The sequence below is a fragment of the Mya arenaria genome, chromosome 8 (genome assembly GCF_026914265.1).
Source record: "Mya arenaria isolate MELC-2E11 chromosome 8, ASM2691426v1".
NCBI classification, from domain to species: domain Eukaryota; kingdom Metazoa; phylum Mollusca; class Bivalvia; order Myida; family Myidae; genus Mya; species Mya arenaria.
The window spans coordinates 12,644,165-12,662,542 of record NC_069129.1 but is presented as its reverse complement, the minus strand read 5'-3'; the positions used below and the strand labels follow the sequence as shown (position 1 = coordinate 12,662,542).

The 18,378-nt window shown below is 33.9% G+C and overlaps 1 protein-coding gene across 5 annotated transcripts in view; it reads left to right on the top strand.

The window, feature by feature from the left end:
* The window catches only part of LOC128242628 (protein phosphatase 1 regulatory subunit 16A-like), a 65,777-nt gene that overhangs the window by 4,168 nt on the left and 43,231 nt on the right, over positions 1-18,378 (top strand). For all 5 annotated transcript variants that reach the window (XM_052959854.1, XM_052959856.1, XM_052959857.1 and 2 more), the window contains exons 2-3: positions 5,724-6,667; positions 14,809-14,879. In XM_052959854.1, coding sequence (XP_052815814.1) covers positions 6,406-6,667; positions 14,809-14,879 — 333 coding nt within the window. In that variant the 5' untranslated portion in view covers positions 5,724-6,405. The remainder of the gene's footprint in view (positions 1-5,723; positions 6,668-14,808; positions 14,880-18,378) is intronic.

Genomic DNA, 18,378 nt, shown 5'->3' with positions numbered 1-18,378 from the left:
GTTTTTCGACAAGATATATCATAAAAAAGATGGTTTATGAGGAAGTGATGATTCACAGGTAGTACATTGAACTTATACCAAGGTTGTTTCGCATTTGGTCTCATTAAAATTATTGTTTTCCCAAAAATAAGTAATAACATAAACTGTTGTTAAGATATTGGAAATCATACCAAAAAATTAAAAACAGAAACTAGAAAGAAATAAAAACTGTCAAGTATAAAGGAAATTGATCAATGACATCTGATATTTGTACGTTATAATTATAATACGGGGCTTTCATAAAAGGAAATTTGGCAGTTTGTCACTCCCTGAAAAGGGGCTAAACATTGAATGCTTGGAAGTACAGAAACTTCATACACTGTAGATGAAACTTCCAAGGTAAAGGGCTTGAAGTTTTATATATCAAAACCTTGTGTCAATATTACATTATATGCCACAATGTTAATATGTTTTGAATTATAGTTTGAATACACATTTGTTGAGTTGGCATACATGTGTTAGTTGTAATATATTTCATATTTTGTCAGACTTGTACAATCATTGATATTTTTTTGTGTTCATGAGACTTGAAGTTCTATGTCCGAAAAATTCTAAAAATGATGCCAAACTTTCAATTTAAAATTCCTAGTAGTGCTGCTTGTCTAGATGTTTCAGTCAACAGAGTTAAAATAACATCTAAACTTGGATGACAGTCGTGCTGTATGTACATTGATGGGTGATTTACTCAATGTGTCTTATGACAAGGTGAACTTAATTTCAGGGGGGGGGGGGGGGTCACAACATAGTTTTAAGACCTTCATTAAATTTAGATGGAATTAGATGATGCGGTCGTCTCAAGATACAATACGCATTGGTTAAACTTCATGTAGATATAATATAGGCAATATGAGCAGTAGCAACATTGACAGGCACACAAAATAGTATGGCAACAACCACCCGGAAAAGGGCAATAGTGCTACAGATCTATAGTAATTGTTCGCAAAGATGCAAGTTTATTGAAGTAAACATTAAGGAAGAAAATTACATTTTTCTAAGTATTAGAAATTTAGTATGATTATTAAGGTTTCATTGAAAAAGAAAGATGAAAATCATAATGAAGAATCTTGAAGTTAATTCACATTCTAATGCATGTGTATAGCACCAGAATATAGAATGCCCCCCCCCCCAGCTAACGCCCCCAGCATTGGCTGTGTGTGAATATTCATCTGGGGAAGACCCTGCCTACCTTGTTTTACATTTTATGGGTTAATGCTCAAAGTTACCTAACCTATCTTTGTCCACATATTTTTTCTTGGAATCTGTAGAAAGTGTGGGGTTTTGAGACCATCAATTTTCTAGTATGACTGATCATTGAAACATTAGTTCTCTACCTAGAACTATATCAAATAGATCAATCAGCAGCCGCAAGTATCTGTTTTTGTTGAAATTGTGTTGAGACTATACTTTATGTTGTAATTTCAGTTTAAAAGCTTTATAAATCGTCAGGTTTGTATGCGTTATCTTGCAACTCAAAATGAAACACATCTTTATCATTAGTACATGAAGAAACAAACATTTTCTGCCAATCATAACATAATCGTATAATGATAATTTCCGTTTAACCAAATTATACTCTTAAATTCCAATGTTGAGAAAGAATTTCACAGCATTGTGACAAAATTAACAATAGAAAGAAACTGTCTAAAATAAGACATCCATTAAAACTAATGGCATTTTATCGTTTAATGAAGCTCAAATAATCTTCCTGAGATGGGAAAAAATAGTTTTAACTGAATGAAACTCAATTAGAAACATGGAATGTTGTTTTGGATCTGACAGTTATGTTTCGCATTCATGAATGGTGTTTTCATGAATGGTGTTTTTTCAGTACTATTTATTATACCCCTAACACAAGAACTGCCATCTGTTGTTTGTTTGTTTGTTTGCCCATCCTTCCTTGTGTTACATTTGATATCTGGAATAATATTGCCATAGCCTTGAAATATTTTGATAAATATTTTGTCACATTTCTGCTTTGAAAAGCTGCAAGGTCACAGATAAGTATAAAACTCTGAAGACCCTAATTTAATGCCCTATTAATTGTGTCTGACGTTAATTTTTTTGCGCTTAATCAGAACCATTTTGCTCCATTCAGCAAACTTTTAATATAGATGCTAAATTCCATGATGTGTCATGTATGCTCATGTATGGAGAAAAAAAATATTGATTAATCTTGTCACAATTACCCATCACCTTGATGGTACATGTAGGTAGAGTCTAAAACACGCATTGGGACCAATCAGCAATCAGAGAATCCACTGCATCGTAGCTGAAGTACAATATGTTGGACCACATGATTTGCCTTAAAGTGACCTGAAAAACCTGAAGGTCAAGGTCACATTAAAATGTCAATCGTTTTAGGCATGCATGTATGTCCGCTTAATACGTCATTCACTCATTTGATGGATTAAATTTCTTGTTTACATCAAGGTAACATGCAGAACAAGCGGCAACCAGTTAGGTTAAGAACTGACGGTTGTATACATGTCCAGATGGCAGGGAGGTGGGAGGAGAAACCTGCCTTTCCAATGCCATTTTTGTCATACACTGATTAACTGACTTCCTTGGAAATCTGTATCAATTCCTTGAAGGATGACAGAATTCACATGACGAAATTCGACGGATATTGAATCACTTCATCTGCATTCTGGACAGTTTTCTAATTTCACAACTCCATCAAAGCCTTGTGAATGAAATCTCTTCTGGACTTGTGTTTCTTAGGCTAATATGCAGAGATTTTTGTGATTTATGTGGCTAATGTGGCTCATTACTTCTGTGATGTAGACTCCTGCTTAGATTTTTTTATGAAAGGTGAAGATCGTGAGACTTCACTGACCCACCGTTGTGTTCTGGTAACAGTTGAGTTACGGTAGTCTGGTTACTTATTGCAAGATTTACAAGACCTGCAAACATCACAGGGCTTTTTCTGCCCATTTTGGGAAAAAGACCCTAGACATTTTGGGAAATTTTGTGTCGAGAAAATGCCGAAATTGGGAAATTTTACAGTTAAAAGAAAAAAGCTTTCTAGTCTCCTGTGAATTGGGAAATGATAATATTAGTTTATTTTCCCTTTAAAAGACCCACATTGGCTGAAATATCAATCCTTGGGGTGTAAATATCTATTGCAATAAATCATGACAGATAATATTTCATGTTTCAGATCTCTGAATTTGATAAAAAGCAATGATTTCTGAGTTCAATTACCAAAAAAACTTCACATCACATTATCGATTAGGATGTTGAAAATGAACAAGTACAGGTTAAAAAAAAATCTCAAAAAAAAAAACAAACTTTTTTTTTTTTTGATTGGGATTTTTTTCTAAAGATTGGGAAAAATATCTTATATTTTGCTTTGGGAATGGGTCCGATAGTCGGACCCGTGGGTACTATAGAAAAAGCCCTGCATCATGGTAGTTATTTATGTTGTCTGTGGATATAAAGGGTGTACTACTACTGGAATTAACCTGATACATGTACTACTGGATGTAGAAAAATACAGTCTTAAAAAGTTGAATGGCAGTAGAGATTTTAGCTCAACTTTTTGAGTATGTTTTCCTGTTTAAGTTTTATGGCAAGTTGGGATTTTTAGCCATATCACAAAAACTGTTTGTTTTGATACTAAGCACAAGTGTTAGACTTTTTAACCAGGTTTTCAATTGGTTATTTGGTCAATCAATGACATACATCAGCTGTTGGATAACTTGTAGATTCCAGTCATTATTAGACTACCTTACACATATTTCATCAGCCATGCATAGCAGTCAGTTGTATATCTCCTACACAAAGTAGCTTTATAGTCGAGTCCGCTATCTTACAGACTGCTCTTGTTTTGATACATCTACAGGGGTAGGTCAATTTTAATGTTACGCATAAGGAATTAATCCCCTATAAGCTAGTTTTATATTTTTAGCTTGACTATTCAAATAATAAAAAGGCTTTAATACATGCCCTTGCGTCTGCGTCGACGTCCGAATCAAGTTATAGGGCAAATTGGCATTTTCACTTTAAACTCCAAAACCCTTCATTCAATTCACTAAATACTTCATACTGTTGTTTAGGACCATCACACTATGAGGTTAGGTAACTCCATATTATCCTTAAATACAAATTATGACCCCTGATTGACATAGAAACTTGGGGTTTTATGGCACATAATGTATCAGGAAAATGTTTTAGGGCCAGGCAGGAGGCGTCAAACTATCTATGGTATCAAATAATTTGAGTTAGGTTTGACATGTAGTGAATAAACTTGGTCTATAGGAAACTATATGGAAACTTGAATCTCACAACAAAGGCTGTGGTTTTTCTGTCAATCATTGAAAACCTGTTTTTTTGTTTACTTGTTAATTTGACGTTTTGTATTGCTTTTGACAGGCACATATAATATCATAATTGTAATTAAGTCAAGACAAAGTGGCTTATAGACAAGAACGCTATCGTACAAGCACTTGTTTAGCAAAGAATATTAATTTACCTTTTGCTTACATGTGTTGGTCTGTAGAGTACCGTGCGCTACGCCCCTGGCTGCTTCAGACAGAATCTGAGTTCTTAATTATAGAAGTTGTTAGTCTTTAAAAGATCTCAATCTTTGTGATGTTATAAAGAAGGATTTTGATTAATTATATTTTACACCAAATATCTCGGAAATCATTTCAGACTTAGCTATCTCATTGATTAATCTACACCTAAAACTTGTTTCAAGGGAATGTGTCTTAGAAAAGCACCAGATATAAGGTTGCCTGCTTTTCTAACCAAAAAAGACAATTAACAGTCATAGCCTTGGTGTCGTTGATGTTTCGCGTCATCGTAGTGCAAAAGCTTTAAACTTGACCATAACTCGAAAACTTTTAAATATATTCAAATGATACACGCAAAGACATTACATACATGCGTAGCAAGGCCCATAACTCTGGTTTAATAATTGTAGAGTTTTTTATCTGAAAAACAGACGACATTTGGTGTTCGTTTCACGTCACTCGGTTGTTAATTTTTAGTTTCTAGGGTAATTGTTACACTCATTCACAACAATGACTATAAATGGCTTCGGTGTAATTTTTCTCGAGAAGAATATCTAGTTACTATAGAATCCCATGAAATCTTATTTCTAAATGTATTGATTTGTAAGGAAAAAAATGATGTTATCAAGTTAATTTAGTGATAATAGAGTTATAATAGTAAGCGATGTGTTGTATTCTACATGTGTATGAGTATGTGATAATATGCAAGACCACTTAATTGTCATATAACATAATTATTTTGGTTCTAAAAAAAATATTGAAGAATTTTATGCATTGTTATTTTAAGTATATATGTATTCAATTTTGTTATGTATTATTCTATTACAAATAAATGCATCCATGGGTCAAATAAATGTTTCATTTTATGTTACATTAAGTCGGTAATGTTCTTGAGCTTTAAATGGCCTGTAATCACTAAAATCTGTTCATTGTTTTCTTATTTCTTAAGTGGTCTCCTCAAAAAACTAAATATTTAAGATCTGTTTTTAATATGAACATATGTATATATGTATTATTTTCAATTTGTTATGCTCATAAAATTCAAACAACTGCAATATGTTATGATAATTAAATGGTCATCTGGTTTTAATTGGTATCACCGCTTATTTTATTATTTTAATTTTATTATATATATTGTTACTCAAATTGTTTGTTGTATTTTTGCAGAGGCTTAGTCACCCTTAAAGTGCCAGTGGTGAGGACATTCGCATTTCTGAAGAATTTCTCCTCTTCTACTCCGGAGATACTGCGACTGTTACTATTGGAAACCAGACCAGCTCCATGAGTTCAGCAGTACCACTAATTCAGTGCTGTTTTTGAGAGTTTTTAAGTATTAAAAGTGCTTCTCATCTACAATTTTACCAATACACTGATGACATATGACCGTTCTTATAGCTAAGTGATGAAATGGGGAAAGAAAAGCTGATTGAAATTTGAACTCTGGTGTGGCACACTTCAGTGGGAATTTGTTTTTATTAGAGATGTAAATTAAATTAAAGTGAAAGGCCTGGTTGATGATACAGTTCTTGTCAGCTGGAACTGATTTTTGGGCAGCATTCAGACAGCTCTTGTTAGATATTTGGCAAGGTTGGAAATGCGCCACAAATTAAGTAAATAAATACACATTCAATATTCTTCAGCATACACAAACTATTCTGGAAATGTAAGGAGTAATAAGCGCATAATAAACATTTGTGGGGGAAAATATATTCAGCAGATGGTATGGATATATAGTGTATAACTAACTGTCAGTTGTAATAACTGTGTCGAAAGTCATCAGGTATAAATCGATGTTTATACCACTTAGATTTTTTCCCTAGAAACGTGGAAGTAAAATAAAATCGCCAAAATGTTGGATCATAGTGACCTCATTAATGAAATGAACAATGTGGAGAAGATGACCACTCCCGAGCGTCTTAAGCATGCGAAAAAGCGACGCTTGCAGCAGTTGAAAGGCTATGCAAATTATGAAAAACAGTTAGAAAAAGATAAAAATAAAAAGAATAAACAGGCTCAAAGTCTAAAACGAGCTCAAAAGAAGAAAGGACGTGTCAAATTTATACATAATGTGATGCTTCTAGAAGCTGCGGCAAGAAACGACATTGAAGAAGGTATGTTGACTCTTACATAATAGTGATTAAGATGGGATCAAACGCTTTTGAAGTGGTGTCACCCCTATTTTCTACCCCAGAATTATTTTGTTGCATGGGAAGCATGGTCGACACAAAGATATTACTTTGTCCGTTGTCATTGTTATGTCAGCTACATGCTTGGTGGTGAAGGGCATTGCTTTGTCAAGCGTTGTTGCCGTGTCGTCTGCGAATCATTGTAGACACAAAGATATAACTTTGTCTGGCATCATCGCTGTTTGAAAGACACTGTATTTTTGGTGTCATTGATGTGTTGTCTTGAGCACTAATACTTTCACTTCCATTCAATAACATTTGAATGACTTGAAGGGCTGTCAAACTTGGTATGCCCAAAAGTCATAGTTGGTAGTTGACACCTTTAGACTGTACTGTACACCAGATTGGCCCCAAAAAAAGTTTTTTTCTGTAATGGATCTCAGGACTATTCTTTAATAGAATGTGTTACGCTTTGATATCATAATTGTAAAAAAAAGTACCAAAATGTAAAAAAAAAAATTGTGTCGGAGACCGGGTTCAAACCTGTGTCGCCAAAATTGCAGTCGAGCGCTGTATCCACTGAGCTACGAAGGATAACTCTAAACGAGTGGTATATTTAAGCTATATACCTAGCTTGGTAATATCACGTGATAACATTGACTAGCCAATCACGCTTAAGGAATGAATTCTACTAGGTAGACATACCCAGTAAACTTTTTAATGGAAAAATACGAAATAACTGCTAAACTTAAGTAAATTGTGGTACTTCAGTTAGAAAGTTTCAATGCATTGTACACATAAATACCAAGTTTATGTCAGTTTTCGACAATTTTCTTTTTTTCTTGCAAATTGGTCATCTGGTGCACAGCTAGTTGCTTTTAGGGTTAGTAGATCAATGGTCAAGGTCAAGGCTCCTATATAAATAATGGTCATTACAAGAAATGTGATAGATGCTCCCAACAGAAGACAAATTGTACAAATTTTTAATTTTAACTGTATTAAACTTTCATATTGCAAAGAAATAATTAAACCCAAAATTTATTATAGCATTCTGTTTTCATGATTTGCCTCAGCAAGCAAAGAGTCTAAGGCCAAAGATAATAATATGTATGATTCCGGAGACCTGACCTACCCTCAATTTTAACCGGCAACCCTAATCTGTTTTTTTGTTATTCTGAAGAAGAAAACATCGGCCGAAAGGGTGCAAATCATGGGTACAAATTTGATTGGTATGAAAGCAGTGGGTAAAAATATACCAGATGTGTTTGGATTTTTTGGGTTGAACTGAAAAAAACAACAATATGGCAGCATGAGGCATGACAAAAAAAATGTTTCAATCTTGAAATTTCACAGAAAATGAGATCATATCCCCAAAATTGGACATTTGTGGAGTTTTTGCAAAACTTTCATCCACTTTCAAGCATTACTCTAACTGACTGAACAATCACGGGTGTCATTGTGCGTGAAGGGGGATAATCCTTATGACAGTTTTTTACGTTTTGTTTTTTTTAAATAATGTCAAATCCTTAAAGCAGTTTTGATGAAGTAGCACAGTAGCATTACATTTCTATAAATCTAACTATCTATCTCTAATACTATACAATAACAGTAAACACAAATTTTTTTTTGGACAGGCTTGACATTTTGTGTCACGTCTTAACATTTCATGCAGGACATTTTCATGTTATGTAGGCCATTTTTTAATAAACATGTTAATACTCAAATTAGTTGTATTATATATCATATTAAAGTACAACAGGATATGACTTCAACATAATTTATTCATTGACATACAATTTTGACTTGTCACATAATCATTTAGATATCAGTTGGATTACAAGCAAAAATTGAACAATTGGTGGAGTAAACTTCCTCACTGAAACTTCCAAGTCAGAGTCAATATCTGAATCACATTCAGAGTCAATATCTGAATCACATTCATAGTTAATATCTGAATCACATTCAGAGTCTTCATCATTTGCTCCATCTCCATTTGGCAGTTATTTTATAACTCAGCGCTGTCACCAGTAGCAATTTAAACACATTGCAATATAATCTAAAATGAATTTAGCAATAATTGTTTACAATGCACATTACGTCAGCCGACGCCTTTTCTGGAAATACTACAAAGCTGCATTTTAAGTTTGATCTGTGTATGCATACCCACAGATTTGGAATATAAACATCCGGTAGAAATGAGATGTTAAAAGGCTTCATACGCGATGTATATTCCATTTTGGATATCAGCTTGACACTGACTACATCATTTAACAATTATGTCCTCCATTCATTGATGATATGATGGACAGTTTAAAAATCTACTGACAATGTCCGACTGTCCAATGTCCACTGATAATTATACTCTTGATCTAATATCAAAAATGTGTGTAAGAAATTAATATTATTTATGATACACTAATACAAGTTAAAGGAGGTATAAATTGTATATCAGATATTTGTATTTTTGTCAATTATTTGTAGCCCAGATGCTATACTCTGTATTAAAGTTATGAGTCTGTTTTCTGGACAAAAGTTTGTCCCAGTGAGAGGCCAGAAGAAATCTCAAACACACTGAAGTAAAAGGCAGACACATTCAATCTAACCCTTAACTCTTAAGTTAATGTTATTGCCGAGGTTAACCAGTTCTTAATTTAGCATCAGCCATCATTGGTCAGCTGCTTAAGATTTCCTGTTGAAATAACATGCATACTAATGAGTTAAAGGGCATGTTACTTAAAAAAAACAGCCCTACCTACCCTAATTTATTCAGACATGTCACAGGAACCATACATTTGATTTTATTTGGCCTTAGAAGTAAGAGTATCGCCATAATGATATTGCATTATGCACTATTATTTATAAAGGTTTATAAAGGTTTAAAAAAACAAATAACCAGTTTTATGTTTTACTACAGGATATAATTTTCAATATTCTTACGCCAAAATAACACACTCACATTTTTAATCAATCTACATACTCTTAAGTATAAACTGTATGAATTTGACAGTAAACATCACACTCTCATTTAATGTACTTAAAAATGTAAGAATACATTATAAAGATATCAATTGAGAAGTTTATTTGTGTCCTTCCACTAAAGACTTTCAGTGTTTTTTTTCTTTAGTCAATGCTAAAACATATACTTCAAGGACCTAGGGTCTCTGAAATCTATTGTCAGAGTTGTCAGAGTAGGTAACATTTGTCCATATGGACAACCAAATTTTAGGGTCTTGGTCCCCCATGTTCGTTTTTCCAAAATGTTTACATTTTATAAGCTATATTTTTTATTGAAATTGAAAAAAAAAATTGATTGGTTCTTGTTATTTTAAACATTTAGCAATAAGCTAAACAATGCTTTAAACAATGCTAGTCTAGTCTTTGTTTTTTTTTTTAATGAAGGCCGATCATAATGACCATTTTATGCTGATAGAGAAACGTCCCTCAATTGATTGCGGTAATCAGTCTCAATTTTTAAAGTAATCAAGCAGCTATTTTTATTCTACTGAACATTCACTTATTTTTCCAAATATGTACCTGGATGGGTATGTTCTTAGATTATTATTTTTTCATCCTTGCTAATACACCGTGGAGTGCCAATGCAATGTTCTGTTTGCATTTCAAGAGGTCTATAAGTTTTGTATTCAAATAAAAACAAAACATTAAATCTTGAAGGGCTTTTCAGTTTCTTAAGCAAGGGCAGGAATTTGACTATATTTATCAGTATCCCGCTGGGATTAATTTCCATCCCACTGATATGAAGAAATCCCACTGGGATGACCAAATCCCATCAGGATCCCGCTGGGATCCCAGTTTCATTTTCTGTAGGGTATGTTTTATATGATTATACTGGTTGAGAAGCAGTTTCCGACAGTTTTTAAACGTTTTTATTAAATTATTTATACGTGTTTAAATATATACTAAAATTGTTCACATTTTATATAACTACAGCTCAAGCTGCTATTGTCGATATATTTCTTACATGTGTGACGTCACATATAGTGTATCTAATAAGGGCGCAAAGAGGGTACTTACATTGTTCTGATTAGCTTGTGATGAGAAGCAATTTCCGACAACTTGAATGCGGGGCATATTTAAGGTGCCTGTTGTGTGTTTTTATTTTCCGTTTATTTAATAAACTAAATATAAGACTGTAATAAGAGAAATTTTATTTAATTTTCCAGCATTTACGAAAAATTTAAACCTTAAAATTTACGACATTCAATTCATACTCGAAATCAGGCAGAGACTGAATATCAATGATTTTTTTTATTCATTTCTGATGGAAACTTGTGTTTGTATACATTTAAGTGAATGTGGATGCGAAACAAGCATGACACCAGTGTTCACAAATATGTACACAATGATCATCGTTTGTATAAGTCAATTAAGGAAAACCTTGTAGCTATTAATAGATATGCAAATTAGGTTCACACGCATGCGCAATACGCTGCGCGTGCAGATCCCCCACGTGCAAGTTTGTGTACAAAATGAAAAATAAACATTAAACATTAAATAATGATAAAAGTTTCTTGCGTGTCTCGGTAAGAATTTCAACTTTTGATTACCTAGTTACCATATAGTTGAATTGCAGTACCTTCTTTATGAAGATCTAAGGAAGGTACGCGAAAAAGTGATTTGTCGGAAACTGCTTTCCGTCGGAAACTGCTTCTCAACCAGTATATTTTTCAAAATTTTTAGACATTTGTTTCAATGAAATAAAAAAGATCAATATTAAATATGAAAAAATCATGCAATTATCGTTACTATCCCTATTTGGAACATTTACATGTTAAGATTTCTCAAAATGAAAAATTTCCTTAATTTTTTTGGCTGAAAAAGCCATGTAACAACGAATGAATACTTAATCCATCCATTCTTAATATTTTGAGAGCATTGTATTTTTTTGGGCTAGACTATATAGATTGTTATAGAGTCAGATTGTTAAGAACCAAGTAGACTGTCTATTTGTTAACTTTAACAAAGCAAGACGCACATAACTGCTGTCCAATTTGCTGAGTCCTCGATTTGTACTGCAGTCAGCGATGCACGGAAATAACCTTTGTATGTGTTTGTCTGTTTTTCGAAGCAAAATAGTTGGGCTATTGTGACACATTCTTGCTGATGTCTGATTCAGGTGTCAGCGGTTTTGTGCAAAAACTTTGGCAATATCTAAAAACATGTTCAAATTTTTCAGAAGAGACTTTGTAAACTTGTTGCCTGAGAGACTGTTTTATACATTTGTATAGGTAAACTCATTATGAACTCTGAATTTAATAATTTAACAACTTAGCCATAACTTAGTAATCGTTCAAGGTATTCACATGGAACTTTGTACGCATGTAACAAGTGACAAAAACACGTGTATTATTTGGGTACATAGCTTTGACTTTAATTAATTTAGCTATTCCCATATTTAGACTGAAAATTACTTGAACGTTGGCGTTCCCTCTGTAACACTAAGATTTGATTCTGCACCAAACCATATTTTCTGTGTATTTTAGTGCAAAAACAACAGGAAATAAAGACATTGCATATGAACACAGTGTTTAATAAATCTAGGAACCTTCTACCTCTGAAACTAGCTAAACTATCTTCTGAAAAATGTTTAATGTTTGAAGTAATTTCTGAAATGGCAATTAGACTTTTGGGATAAAGACTAAACTTTGTGCACAACAAACATATAGATGGAAATTTAAAATTTGCCACTATTAGGTTGAAGATAAGGAATATTTAGGTTTGATATTTTAAGATAAAACCCCATTGTTATACATGCACTTTTTCAATTTTTTTCCGTCAATTTCCTTCTTTCTAAAGAAGGCCTTTCATGTAGATGCTATAGGCATCCTTACACATCAAAGCAAGAAATTCTGTTAATAGGAGCACTGAATCATGTTAAATGTCAGATTTATGTCAGATATGTGAAAAAGTTCTCCACTTAACGTTTTGATCTATGGAAATTTCCCAGACAAGTACATAAAACCAGCATTAAACAAATTGGGGGGTATTTCTTAAAAAATTACATTTCCCTTGACATTTTATATTTGCAGTTCTTCTTAAAAGCTAACAAGTATTAAAACCCCATCTGTATCCTTAATTGAATCCCAGGAGGGATACAAAGTTATACAAATTGCACTTTGTTTGCTGTTTTCAACACTTACTGTTTTTGCACCGGATTCTTTGGACTGCCAACTTCCAAATATTAGGATTATGAGTCAGAATCAAGGAGTCCAGCGCATGAATAAAATTTCATTGGGAAAGAAGAAAGGGAAGAATTTAAAGTGATTAAGCTTCGAAACAGTATTGAAAGTTTCAGAAACTGACAAGAATATAAAATTATTTTTAAGACCCAAAATAGCATTCATTGACAAGAATATGAAATTATTTTGAAGACCCAAAATAGCATTCATTGACAAGAATATAAAATTATTTTTAAGACCCAAAATAGCATTCATTGACAAGAATATAAAATTATTTTGAAGACCCAAAATAGCATTCATTGACAAGAATATAAAATTATTTTGAAGACCCAAAATAGCATTCATTGACATGAATATAAAATTTTGAAGACCCAAAATAGCATTCATTGACAATAATATAAAATCATTTTGAAGATCGACCCAAAATTAAGCATTACTTGACAAGAAAATAAAATCATTATGAAGTAGCATTACTTGACAAGAAAATAAATTCATTATGAAATAGCATTACTGGACAAGAATATAAAATCATTATGAAGTAGCATTCATTGACAAGAATATAAAATCATTATGAAGTAGCATTCATTGACAAGAATATAAAATCATTATGAAGTAGCATTCATTGACAAGAATATAAAATCATTATGAAGTAGCATTCATTTATTGTTACTGTCTTCTTTCTCTTTTCTGAGAGTCCCAAGCTAAAAAATCTAGGATTTTGCGCATAACATTTAGGTCGAGTCTTGGACTCCCTTTAGTGTCGAACTCCGGCTAAAAATGCCTGTTTAATTTGTTTGCACTTTGCAAAATGAATAAAATTTACAGCTGAAAGCATTTATTTTATTGTTTGATTTTACTTAGTAGTAGGGATGACAACAAACTATTTTATATTTTTTAAATTTTAGTACTGTGAAATCATTAATGTTCGTGGGGCATTAATGTTCGTGGTTTTCGTGGGTAGGGTGATCCACGAATTTAAGATCCCACGAAATATTGACCCTTAATTCACTTTTTCAACTGCTATGTTATGTACATACTAGTTTATTCGTTACAGAAGTCGCAATATACAGCGTTTATACCTGTCTCACTGTATATTTTACTATCATTGTTTTGTTAATTTATATTATACCTGCCTTTAACAAATAATAAACCAAATCAATGAAATGTGTTATTATGAACCAAATGACAGAAGCACGTGTTTAAACGTGTGCTATTAATAAAAATCTCCAGGTTTACAAGATGTGCGTGATGAGTGTCGGTACTCGATTTTTTCATTTAATGAAATAATTAATCGATTACATTGGAGGTATCTGAGCACCCAACGTGACTAAGTACAAAACAACGCGTTGAATATATTTTAACAAAAACGTGTGAAATATTGAAATGATCTTGTTAACTGAAATATACGCACCTTTTTGGTGTTTCCACAGTTTGCAAAATTCTTAATTGGTATTCAATGGCTTCCCCTATCTGTATTTAGATCAGGGTACATCTTCTTTTGTGACCTTAATTCCCAATTAAATCGATAATTGACATTGGTACATATGCACTTATTGGCATCTCGTATCACTTTAGCGAGTGTCATAAACCGTGTGACGTAGAAGACGGAAATCATGGGCCAGCGCGTGGAGTTTATGCAGACGATATAGGACGATCGCATATTCGATTTTATTTTATTTTCAAAAATGAAAAACCACGAATTCAAGTACCCACGAAATTGTATTTTTTCGGCACACCACGAACTTTCAAGCCAACGAATATAAATGATTTCACAGTATAACATAAAAGTCTTGTGTTAATTCTGCAAACATCAAACCAATTTAAATTTTAGCTATTTATGTGTATATTTGTTGTTGTAATAATAGGCTTTTTACAATTAGTTTCTGAGGTGTCTGAGATTACATTTTGGATTGTTTTGTCTTTTTGCAGTTCGGAAGTTGTTACGAGGTGGTGTAGTTCCTGATGTGACGAATGAGGATGGATTAACCGCACTACATCAGGTAAAACAAACGATCAGAAGTTCATGACCCTTATCTTCCATATTACCCATTATGTTTTTTTATTTCTTGTTTAACATTATGCATTTCAAGTAAGAATTAACATTTCGTATTTGCAGTGTTGTACATAATATAATGATATTTAAATGTCATATTATTATACACCATGCAGTCAATTGTAAACCCCCCCCCCCCCCCCCTTCCTGCCTAGGTTAGGCCCATTCCCCGCTATTTTTCCCCCCCAGACGTGGGGGGAGTGTGGTTATTGACAATTGACAGGTGCAATACATTAATTGGTGTAAATCAAACCCAGTCTAAATCCATCTCAAAGGAATTTATTGTATCCAGCTAGCAATGAAGGCCAACATAAAGTTGAGCAATATAAAAAAAAATAAAGTTCTTCCTCATGTATGTTTTGATATTATTATAATTATACTCTGATAGAAGATCAAAATAGATAGTAGATCAAAATATGTACTCATTATTCAACTCGATTATCAACACCGTTTGTGGTCGGATTTTGTAGCAGTACTAGAAGACATACACAGTAAATGTTTAAATCATAACAAATTTATATGCACATTGCATGATGTAAGGGTCAAGCATAAGCATTGATAAAAATGAAACAACATTTTTTGGTTTCAGAGTAAGATAACAAATATATATATATATATATATATATACTGTGTATGATAACAAATCTATCTCAAAAGGTCGTAACAGGTTTCTGATGAGTTTGTGATGTTAATCTAATCTATGTTACATATCAATGCAACTTCAGTGCTCAAGCTAGGCCTAAAATAGAAGGGGGGAGCACCCTGCTGCCCTTTTCTGGCACCCTGCTGCCTTTTTCTGTTACCCTGCTGCCCTTTTCTGGCACCCTGCTTCCTTTTTAGCTTGACTATTCGAAGAATAAGGAGAGCTATCCTAGTCACCCGAGCGTCGGCGTTGGCGTTACCACTTATGTTCAAGTTTTTGTAAGAGTTTTTGTACCTCCTCAAATATTTTCAAAGTCCATTGACATATGGCTTTAAATCTTTGCACACTTATTCACCATCATGCCCCCAACCTGTACACAAGAGGAGGTAACTCTATCAAGCATTTTGACAAAATTATGCCCCTTTTTCTACTTTGAATTTACATTTAAGTTTGCGTACCACCACAAATATTTTCAAAGTCCATTGACATCTGGCTTTGAAACTTTGCACACTTGTTCACCATCATGCCCCCAACATGTACACAGGAGGAGGTAACTCTATCAAGCATTTTGACAAAATAATGCCCCTTTTTCTACTTAGAATTTACGTTAAAGTTTGCGTACCACCTCAAATATTTTCAAAGTCCATTGACATCTGGCTTTGAAACTTTGCAGGCTTGTTCATCATCATGCCCCCCAGCCTGTACACAGGAGGAAGTAACTCTATCAAACATTTTGACAAAATTATGCCCCTTTTTCGACTTAGAATTTACATTAAAGTTTGCGTACTACTTCAAATATTTTCAAAGTCCATTGACATCTGGCTTGGAAACTTTGTATGCTTGTTCACCATCATACCCCTAACTTGTACACAGGAGGAGGTAACTCTATCAGGCATTTTGACAAAATTATGCCCCTTTTTCGACTTAGAATTTACATTAAAGTTTGCGTACCACCTCAAATATTTTCCATTCAATTTATGTAAATATCTCAGCACATCATGTATTGCATTGAAATCTAATCTAACAGTGATCCATGCATGTTTCGCCAAACCTTTTCAATCCATACACCGTAAAGCGGCGGAAAAGTCGAACACGCTGTCTCTGTGACAGCTCTTGTTCTGGCACCCTGCTGCCATTTTCAGGCACCCTGCTGCCTTTTCCCTGTTCCCCATGCCTTTTTGCTTGACAGAGCTGCCTTTGATGATTATGAATTTTATTTGATATTTATGCCCCCTTTTGAAAAAAGTGGGGTATATTGTTTTGCACATGTCGGTCGGTCGGTCGGTCTGTCTGTCGGTCGGTCGGAATACCAAATGGTTTCCGATCAATAACTTGAGAACGCTTTGACCGAGGGACCTCATACTTGGTATGTGTATTGGTCATCACCAGCAGATGAACCCTATTGATTTTGAGGTCAGTGGGTCAAAGGTCAAGGTCAGTGTGACCTTTACATGAAAAACGGTTTCCGATCAATAACTTGAGAACGCTTTGACCCAGGGACCTCATACTTGGTAGGTGTATTGGTCATGACCAGCAGATGAACCCTATTGATTTTGAGGTCAGTGGGTCAAAGGTCAAGGTCAGTGTGACCTTAACATGAAAAACGGTTTCCGATCAATAACTTGAGAACGCTTTGACCCAGGGACCTCATACTAGTTTTATTATTATGCCCCCTTTTGAAAAAAGTGGGGTATATTGTTTTGCACATGTCGGTCGGTCGGTCGGTCGGTCTGTCTGTCTGTCGGTCGGTCGGAATACCAAATGGTTTCCGATCAATAACTTGAGAACGCTTTGACCGAGGGACCTCATACTTGGTATGTGTATTGGTCATCACCAGCAGATGAACCCTATTGATTTTGAGGTCAGTGGGTCAAAGGTCAAGGTCAGTGTGACCTTTACATGAAAAACGGTTTCCGATCAATAACTTGAGAACGCTTTGACCCAGGAACCTCATACTTGTTATTGGACATATTTTCAGAAATAAGTAGTTTTTGTAGTTTTGACTTAGTTACGGACACTATTGTAATGTATTATTTTTGGTGCTCACTGTCAACATTAAATAGTCATTACGTTCTGTTATGTCTGACTGCCAATGGGATTCATGGTTTCTCATGTAATATATTTTAAAATGCTTCTGTCTTAATCATTTTTCCACTTATGTATTATTTCATCTCATGCACCCTGGCTATATAGAGCTTAGCGCCAACACTTTACACTTAATTGTGTAGCCCCTGTTTATGCCGACTTATTAATTTAGTATTAAAAAAAGAAAAAAGAAAAAACTATTTTCTTGTTATGAGAACTATGTTGCTCTTAATAAAAGAAACTTCCTTGTTGGCCTCAAGATTGATTCAACTTGCATGTTGTGTTAATTGGACATGTCATTAACTAGACATTGTACCATTCATTTAGTCTGGATAAGAAATTGTTATGGATTGGTTCTGGCGATGGTTGGTTCATACATGTAAAATATCTTGACAGAGAATTGTCAGATGTAATTGAAGAATGTGGAAGGAATTATTTCTCATACATTTACCACATTAATATAATTGGTATCAACTTTCGTCAGGAAGGGTGTAAGGTTGGAAAAATGAAGGTTAACAATTTATTTCATGTGTTTCCGGATTATAGAAATGCCCCACCTGAAAAGCAGTGTCGCAAGTTAAATAGGGAAGCAGGGCTTGTCAAGTTACCGGCAAATCAGAGTCTCTGAGGGTCAGCTTTTTATATCCGAACCATAACAAGATGGTAGATCTTTTATATTGTATTCCTTGAGGTGGCACACTCAAGACATAATTGGAGG